Genomic DNA, 9,831 nt, shown 5'->3' on the forward strand with positions numbered 1-9,831 from the left:
GCATTTCATAAGAATCTTTCTCCTTCAAGCGCGAAGATCAAGCGTGGCCTGAGCCTAGCTATTCCGGGCAATTTCTTACCTATTTTTCACCCAAGTATTGCCCATGAATTGCTTGTTTAGAGGCCTGGACGTGAGTGCCATAGGGCTGGGCTCACAGGATGGGGTTCGGTTCTGCGTTTGTAGCACAGAGCTATTGGATTGTGTTCCCCAAAGCTTTAGCAACTGAGGCAATGCGAGTGAATCATATTGAAGGGAACCTTGGTTCACGAATATTGCGTAGCTGGCCGCGCTACAGCACTTACACGATTCTATGCTTAAAAAGTGAAACTGAAAATGACATGTAAAGGCCAAGAATGGAAACCCATACCCAGAATTTGTCTTTGGCATTTAACCCATCCAAGTTGGTGCACACACATTAGGAGCAGTCACTCTGAACATACACATACTGCAAATAGTGGACACACACACCCGGAGCCGTGGGAAGCCATTTTACTATGGGCACCTAAGTAATTTCCTGCCGGTATTGAGAATTGAACCCGTAACCTTCGGTTTACCAGTCTGAATCTCTAACCATTAGGCCATGACTGCCCCTAATGCTTGCCACTCCTCAGTCGAAAGATTCTGGTTAAATGCATTCATCACTGACTTATATAGGCAGGCGGGCCTGGTTGGCTGAAATGCCATTTGTCTGTGCAAGTGCACAGATGTTATTCACCCAGGCTTCAGTATTTAAAAAAAACATGAGTCCCCCCAAGAGTTGTTCCTGTTATCTTAGGGAATCCAGGTTACGTGAGTAACCAAGATGTTTTCTAGTTAGCCTACATATTTCTTTTCCTCCGAAATATCAGCAATAGCTTTATGTATGTATCCTCTGTAACCCCTATTACACCAAAGCATTTTGAGAGCCAGTTCGGAGCCGGTGCCTACTCGCGAACCAGTTCTTTGTGTTTCGACAGCCAAAGAACCGGTTCTCGGCCAGGAAAACTGGTTCCAAAGCGGCACCAACTCTTTGCTGGACTAGAATCGTTCTTTTACTACGTCATGCTTACGTCGGGGGCTGGGGGCGGGTTTAGATGTGTTCTAAACATCTTTTCTGACCATAATATAGGATTGCAAAGCCAGGAGAAACATTTGCAGAGACACAATGTAGTCCGCCATTGTAATTGTTATGCTTGAAGTTGGCGCAAGCGTTTCTATTTTTTATTTTTTTATTGAAAACATTATGTAAGCAAAGAAGAAAACAGCCACAATATAGAACAAATAAACGGAAAGAAAAAAAAGACACAAGACAGGGGTACATAACTAATCAGAAAAGATTACATACCAAAGGAAAAGATTAAAAGACTTACATATTTCAATTGTTTTTAAAGCCCTCTTGGTACACAAGTTAGAGATAATCCCAAAGTAATGTTCTACTTGCAAGCGTTTCTAGCTAAGACGTATGGCGACGTACACAGTGACGTTACGACATCGTTCGCTTGGCGCTCTAGTCAGTGGAAAAACAAACAGGTTCTGAGAAGGTTCGCAAGTTGAACCAACTCAGAACCAACTTTGAACCAGCACCAGTTCCGAACCAGTTCTTTTTTGGTGGAAAAGGGGTATGTGTATGTGTTCAGTGCATTCATCTGACTTCAAACGTTTTTGAAGCAAATTATTTTCATTGCTCTTTTTGGGCTGAGGACTTTATTGTACTTTCCAAGCACTTTTATCTCTAAGTATCATGGAACAAATGACTCCTCATGATATGATCCAGGCCTGTAACCAAACAGACACAGAAGAGGACTCATACTCTCTGATATTAGTTGTTGATCAATATAGGTTTTTTCAAAGGCCAGTTGTTAAAATTTTACCTTCAGTCTCCTCTAAAATTGAACATTTGGTTGCATCCCTCGTGCAACTCCTTAAAAAGTTCTGTCAATGAAGAATGTTGTTCCCCTGAAAATATATTATTATAAAGACATATCATTCAGCAAAAACTTGATCTTCAAATGAAATGCAAAATTCTCTTCCCGGCACAATAAGGAAGAAAAGATCTGCCACTACGTCTATTTTATCACAACTTAAATGTGTTAAAAAAATTCAAAATTACAAAAGTTTATACAAAAGACAGTGCAATGCATAACATGTTTTTCAAGTGTTCGGAAAAAATTAGAACTAGCTTTGACTAAACAAAACTTGTTGAGATCTTTTTTCTGTCATCTGAACTCAACTCTAGTTTTGACTCTCAGAGTTGCATTTCTGCATTCAGAACTGGGCATCGACGTTTCGGTCCAAAGTTGGAACATCTCAGCTGGGCTACGCTTGTGCACCAGGAGGATGGTGTGATACGCACAGGGTTCCTTGGGCTCATCCTTGGGAAAGTCAAAGGTGAGGAAGGCAGGGTGGTGGATAGGGTACACTCCCAGTCTCTGAAGACACATGCCCAGGTAGACATCATCAATGGGGAACAGGTGAACCTTTTGTGACACCTCCAAAAGCCTATGGGCCAGAGAACCAGAGTAAACCACCCCCCCTCCACCAGGGTATGATGGGTACACCCCCTTAAAGAAGCTCTCTGGAATGTAGTACTTACTCCCATTAGAGCGCACAGGTGCTGCACTGTTTATCACGTCCCCCACAACAAACGCCTCCATTTTATTTGACCTGAATCCATTTGCCTCCTCAGCCAGCAGATAGTCTAGGAGAGCAGGTGTCCTCACAAAGATATCATCATCACCTTTAAAAATGAAACGGGCATGTGTGCATCGCCTTGAGAACCAATCCCAGAACAGCACATCCTTCAGGGTGAGGTTAAAAAACGTGTCCATGAATTCCCATTGGATGATGTCACCATATTTATCACTCTCTAATTGCAATTTCTCTTCAATATGCAAGTCTTTGGACTTCCCCAGAAGGAAGACCCTGCGAACAAGCCTTTGCCGCCCACCTCGGCTTTTTATTCTTCCTGAACGCCCCCAAGTTTCTCTTATCGCTTCTCTGTTCACAAAATCCGCAGGCTGAGTTTTGATGGCCAGGAGCAACGTAGGTGCCCGTTTCTTTGCTAGTGGACCACCATCACAAACATCTAAAGCATCTATGATCAGCGGATATTCTCGACAGTGCATGCTGGTCACAAAATCTTTCATCTGCGTTGGTAGATTGAAGAAATCTGGTATTGTATTGTTAATCTCATAATTTGGAGAGCATCCATTCCCACTTCTTCTGGACCTTTCTGTTTTGTAAGAAATACCGGGTCGGTTTGCAGCCAGACGAGGTTTAAGGATGGGGTTATGCTGGATATCCATCATATACTGGATGACGTTCCATTGTGCTCCACTGTTTAGCTTGCTTCTCCAGAAGGCTTTCACAGGATGGGGAGCAAGATCTCCGGAGAATTTGAGACCACTGGCAGCAAAGTGTGTCTGCAGCACAGGAGGAACACCAGGTGCACCGTGTTTTATGATATAGATCAGAACCATGGAGACATAGATGTAGATTGGGAGCAGCAGTATGCACGACAAACAGAAGAACAGGATCCTCCGGCGGTATCGACACAGACATGAAGCCATATACTGAGGAAAGGAAGATTTAATGTCAAACGGACCATCCAAATTGATTGTTTTATCAGACTGTAAACACAGGTCTGACTAGTATTATTACACAAGATTAAATCTACAAAAAATACCCATGGTTTACTGTTACTTATGGTAGGGGTAAGCGGGGTACAAACTAATGTGGGGCTGTAATTTTAACACACATGGTTTAAAACTTTCCACACATGCAAGCATGACATATTTACTAGTTGCCTCATCAACACTATACAGAGTAAAAAATTCTCCAAAATTAAAAAAGTCTTTGGAAGATATCACTGAACATTTAACCATAGCAAAAGTAAAAATGTTTTATATAAGTTATTTTTTCATCTCTGTTGTTTGTGTTTCTTTAAAATTAGACAAATCTTATATTATTTTAATCTTATATCTGTTGTTTAAGAGTTGAGATAGGCTAGTCTTTTAATGCTGATCTATAGCAGAATACACTAGCTGGGTTTAAATTAAGTGTCCGTTCTGGCAGGTCATGTTAGTCAAACTCGCATCAGCTGATACACATCTATACCTATAGGAATACGACCCCTATCATCAGTATACATATATAATCTCCTTCAGTATTATCAGGAGATCGCATTTCTCAGGAGCTTATTACCCTCCTACATCCCCAGCTCCACCTCTCTTCCAGTCAGTATGGGATTCTTATTCCCCTTGACACGAATTATTTTTTACTTTAAAATCTTGAATTAATGATATCTGCAATACATTCATGTTGGTTCTGCTCTGTTTACCCTAAGGGAGTTTATTGAGCGCTCTTCCTACTCTTATCCACGCTAGGCTGCATGGATGCGCAGGGAGTTCTTGCTGTTATGTGTTATAAAGTCAGTATTGCGTGACCAAGTCGGAATTGCGAGAAAAAAGTGTTTATATATCACTTTATATATCACAATTATGACTTTATAACACGCAATTGCTTATATCACGCAATTCTGACTTTATAACACGCAATTGCGAGGGAGTTCTTGCCCAGAACAGAACCATACCGCCAATTCTAAATGTATGCTAATTGTCAATCGTATTTGACGATAGTGGTCCTGACAAATCCCAGTTACGCAGGTATGGGGATGTTGTAACACTGAGTTACAATGTGCCCCTATAACAATGCTATTCTATTTTATTCTATTCTATTCTATTCTATTATATTCTATTCTATTCTATTCTATACCTTTATGATCTCTATTGAGAAACCATGAGAAAAAAGTGAATAAAGACTGAGTCAATGTTCAGAAATTATGAATTATTATTATTGTTTTGAACTCTGCTTTATAGCTGTGTTTTGCGGTGTGTTTGTCGTGAAACTGAAATATACACACACACACACACACACACACACACACACACACACACACACACACACACACACACACACACACACACACACACACACACACACACACACACACACACACACACACATATACAACATTGCTGTTGCAACATAACCATATGAAAGATTAAAATGTTATCAGAAAAAAAAAAAAATATATATATATATATATATATATTATTTTTTTTTAGATAACATTTTAATCTTTCATATGGTTATGTTGCAACGGCAATGTTGTCACATTTCACTTCCATTCTTTCGGGATATATCAAGAAAAAAGTACTGTATTAATGAAACAAAACCACACGATGTGGTAAAAAATTAACTCTCTGAACCCCAAGTGCATTTACACAAACTGAGAAAGTCAAAGAGCGATGTGCCCCGTACTTCCCTATTTATTATACATTAATTTTATTAAAATGTATTAAAATTAAATATAAAACTAAGGGGAGACAGCAGTTTTCACATAATTTCCCGCTTTTGATACTCTAAAAGATAAAGTAATCCACTAAATTATTAACTATCAATTTTTCTTCTCTTTTTATGATTATTTTATTTTTCCTACAACGACACGAAACTTATTTAGACTATTTAGACTTTGGACTTACCACTATTCCAGTTATGTAGGCCTATTTTTATGATGAATTTCGCGTCATTCACGCAATAATAGGCTCCCCATAAATCATATGCGGAAAAGAAAAGAAAATGATATTATGTGGATCCAGTGAAAACGTCTAATAACCAAATAAACAAAGAAGTTAAATTTGCCAGCGTTTCGAGTACTGCGGAGCGCGTAAAGTGATCTCAAGTGTGTGTGTGTGTGTGTGTGTGTGTGAGAGAGAGAGAGGCCACGCCCATGATACAGGTGCATAAAAGCTAACAGATAAACAGGCCGGCCAGGTGCCACGGACAACAGCCAACATGCATTTTCTTAAAAGTAAATAAATATGTTCATTAATTGTAGTTTTGACCAAAAAACTTTTAGTTTAGTTTAAAACCTTAATATTTTTTGTTATATAGCAACCTCCACTCAAGCCCAATCTTCTATTTATTATTGTAATATATAAACACAGATGATTTCCACCCGTATCAGATTTTTCTCCAGACTCATTCGACAGCTGTTTTTGTATGTTGTGGTTTAATTTACATGTTTGATGTTGTTTGATACAAGTGTTGCGAGTTGACACAATGAATTGTTTCACAGATCATGAGAGTTGCGTTTCCCAAAAGCAAGTTAATCGTTGAACAGTTGCCAGCAATTGGCATGCGATCAAATTAGGTTTATGCTTAAACGGAGCCCAGATGATTTCTTCATTACAAAATGATATCAACTATTTCATTTAGGTTGATTAGAATTTAGAATTCAGAATGAAACATGCTTTTCATCAGTGTGACGATACAATTAGTATGAAGCTGAACTCACCAGACCTTCTGTATGGAACCAATCACGAGTAAAACGCTCTCATCTTCTCTCCAGTAAACGTGCCCACAAATACTAGTTTTTTTCAGACTGCTTATTGATAAATGTGTTACATAACTATTATATGAGGAGTTCTTTTCCAAAACGCTATAAATCCATTTCAATAGTTTTCAGGAAAATTACATTTTTTACCTAGACCCACACATTTTGTGAATATTCAATGTATCCTGTTAAAATGTTTTATTGGCTCAGTCTGAACATGTTGAACAATGATTATTAAATCAAACAAGAATATTGTTTATGATAAATTAAAAGTTTTTTTCCCCAAAACGCTATAAACCCATCCATTTTTTTCAAAACACTATAAATCCATCAATTTTTTTCCAAAAATGTATGGTTTGCCTTAAAAAAAAAAAAAACATGCAAAAAAAAACCAGAACATGCAACATACTATAAATTAATATAAATTTAATTAAGTAACACATTTAGGCTAATAGTCATTTGGTGCAGAACCTGAAGAAAGTAGGCTAATGATATCAATAGATATTTAGCTAAGTTATTTAGTAATGCACTCAGAGTCATTTTTAGTAAAGTGTCAAACCTGTAACAAGTAGGACCAATTTGTCCACTACATATGCATGAAAAAAAACGAATTATTAAAAATATTCAATAATGATAACGATATTCAAAAGTAGGGATGGGCACCCCTCCACCAGATGCACACACACATGCATGAATAGGCTAGGCCCTAGCATGTGAGCAAAGCGGAGGGGCGTGACGTTTAAAGGGGAACTGAAACGAACAAAATATAATTCAATAACATGTTGGTTATTAAAATGGTAAACAAACTAATTCAAAAATAATGTTAAAAACAAAACATATATATGAAGTTTTCCCCAATACTGAAATTAACATTTGTTGTTATTAGAGCGCAGCCGTGTTCGATGACGTCACTGGCATGGTTCCACTGTAGGCTACTAACATTATGTCAGGCTTCTCTACTGCTACTCTGACTGATTTTGACCGTATGGATGGAGAACTGTACAAGCTAACACCAAAAACAGCATTTAAGTAAGAAATTGAATAATCAAATGAAATAATAAAACTGCATATTCTTCACTGTATGAATGAAACGTATACTGCTTCTTAGATAGACTGCTGTCATTTTAAGAACTACAGTAATGCAGGGATCTAGAATATACTGATACACATAGAACCTTGTGTTTTTGACACTTTAAATGCAACATGACGATAAAGATAATTTAGTTTAGTTTAAGAAGGGTTGGGTCTCCACAGAACATAAAATATTCTGTGTTCGCATTTATGAGGAAAAAACAATGTTACAGACATGAAACTCAGCGTAGCCTATAAGGTAGCCTACTTGCCTCACAGACCTGAAAAAAAATAAAATAATAATATATATATATTATATATATATATATAGAAAGAACAATTCAAAACGAAAGAAAACAGACTGCTCTCTGCTTATGTAATCCGTATGAAATGTGCATTTCTCTCTGGCGCATTCACTACTGCAAAGATCGCAGTAAGCATAGTCAACTTCATCTTTGCAGCCGACACAAAAAAACACTTGTTTATTAATAAACAATTAAAATGTCTCCATTTGACATATTCATAATCCTTGCTTTTGCTGGTTCTTTGTGAGAGCTTTTAGGTGCTTTATTGGCAGCGCCACCCATACGCTACATGTTACATTAACGTGTCACCACCGCATCACCACACCCCGAAAAGAATCGAGGTTTGTATCGAATTGTGCGTCAAAAATCGTGATACGAACCGAATCGTGGGTTTGGTGTATGGTTACACAGCCCTATCAAATATCTATCCCGCAGCATTTTTTGGCGGTAACGACGTTATTAAGATGGGAAGAGTAATCAATTAGACCACTGCAAGTGACTGAAAAGTAAGCAAACATATGCGCTGAATTAGAGACAGTAAAGCTGAGTGGGTCCAATATCATTGGTCTTAAAAAGTGGGTGGGTCTTGTCCCACCCATATAAAATGGTTCCGACACCCTCACATTTAGTGTCATTCTGCAAACAGGTTATTCGGTCCTTGATGGCATCGGATGTGTTATATTTGCTTGTTGGACATATCACAATGCAATAAGACCTCCCTCTCGATTTGTTATGGTCATGAGATGCTATTTTGCTGGAGCTCTCAAGGTAGCCTGCCATGCCAGTGACATCACGGCTGAAGATGGCTGGGGCCTAGTAACAAAACAACAAACTAACATCACTGTTTCCCCCCCCCCTTATAACTACTTCAGTAGTTTTAAGTGTCCTACCCATAGACTGTAAAAAAAGTTGGACAACGCCCCTTCGTTCTCTTCCATTGGTGAGAAGTTAAGCCGCCATTGTCCCGATATGGCGCTGACATCTTGGGACTTGAGTCTGCGCAGTTGGGATTTCGGGACCAGACATGCGCAGTAGTGAGCAGGAAGTATAAAGCCGCGAAATCAACGTCCCCCTCTGGTCCCGCCCTCACTCTCGCTGAATCAATCGTAAGCACGCGCCTCTGCTGCAGAACAAACCATTATGTCGGTGTGAAATAATTAATTATAGAAATAAAGCTCCAATCTCCTCAGTCCCCCAAAGATCCCGAAAAAAAGTCTGTTGGTGCTTCAGTGACTACTTTGCTCAGAGAACCTGTCAGCAGTTGTCAATCATGTACGCCACGGCGCCGTTTTTATAGCATCAAATAACTAATTAAAAACATACTTATTTTAAAAAAACAAAACATCAGCGTGATGAAAACTACAGTAAATGACAGAAACTATCTTTGGAAAAAAGATATGTGAAGTGTAATTTAATTGTTTAGTTGGTCTCACGCCCCATTGAATAACATGGGGAGGCGGGGTTTATGAGCTATACTAGGACCGGTCACCGGGGGGCGATCGAGACGCTTTGGCTTCACTTTTCAGGGCTTGTGCCGCACGCTTGGTCCTACCACAAATAGCAATGATAACACATCTGTTATATCACCTTTACTTCCTATTTCGTTTCAATTCCACTTTAAATATAAGTAAAAAAAAACTTAAACATAGCCTACGTTTCATATTTATGTTTAATAATATAATGTTATTTTTTTTATTTCATCTATGTTGATTATAGGCTATGAAAAGGGAACCGCATGAGATGAGTAGGATCATAAGATGCCCAATATATCGGAAAACATTTGGAATGGATCAGATGATTTTGACCACTTACTAAGTTTTGTTTAGTAGAAAGCCTTTCTTTAAAGCGAATTCCGTTGTGTATAAATTGTATCTTCATTTTAATCAATGTTTCATCAACAAATTGAATGAATTAATAAATAAGAAGCAAATATGGCAGACATATAATCAGGACACGGAGGCGCCCGCGCGTGAACTGGAGCGCGTCTCATAAATGAACCGAAACACAGGGATACTTGCCTCACATTCCTGAGAAGTATATCTATAAAAAGCTTGAAATGTATTCTTTTAAACAAAACAA

General features: G+C 38.4%; 1 protein-coding gene across 1 annotated transcript; it reads right to left on the minus strand.

The window, feature by feature from the left end:
• Positions 1–1,664: 1,664 nt before the first annotated feature.
• Positions 1,665–5,711, minus strand: LOC143756744 (N-acetyllactosaminide beta-1,3-N-acetylglucosaminyltransferase 2). Its single transcript, XM_077247408.1, has 2 exons — positions 5,523–5,711; positions 1,665–3,551 (listed from the first exon to the last, which is right to left on the minus strand). The coding sequence occupies exon 2, from the start codon at positions 3,546–3,548 to the stop codon at positions 2,196–2,198; it is 1,353 nt and encodes a 450-aa protein (XP_077103523.1). The 5' UTR covers positions 3,549–3,551; positions 5,523–5,711; the 3' UTR covers positions 1,665–2,195.
• Between the last annotated feature and the right edge of the window lie 4,120 nt (positions 5,712–9,831).

The sequence above is a fragment of the Siphateles boraxobius genome, unplaced genomic scaffold (assembly GCF_051911475.1).
Source record: "Siphateles boraxobius isolate OS27281-9 unplaced genomic scaffold, OSU_SipBor_1 3, whole genome shotgun sequence".
Lineage (NCBI taxonomy): Eukaryota > Metazoa > Chordata > Actinopteri > Cypriniformes > Leuciscidae > Siphateles > Siphateles boraxobius.

What these genes read in the sequence shown, in the direction of transcription:
- LOC143756744 (XM_077247408.1), bottom strand. Translation starts at nt 3,548, where the DNA reads ATGGCTTCATGTCTGTGTCGATACCGCCGGAGGATCCTGTTCTTCTGT.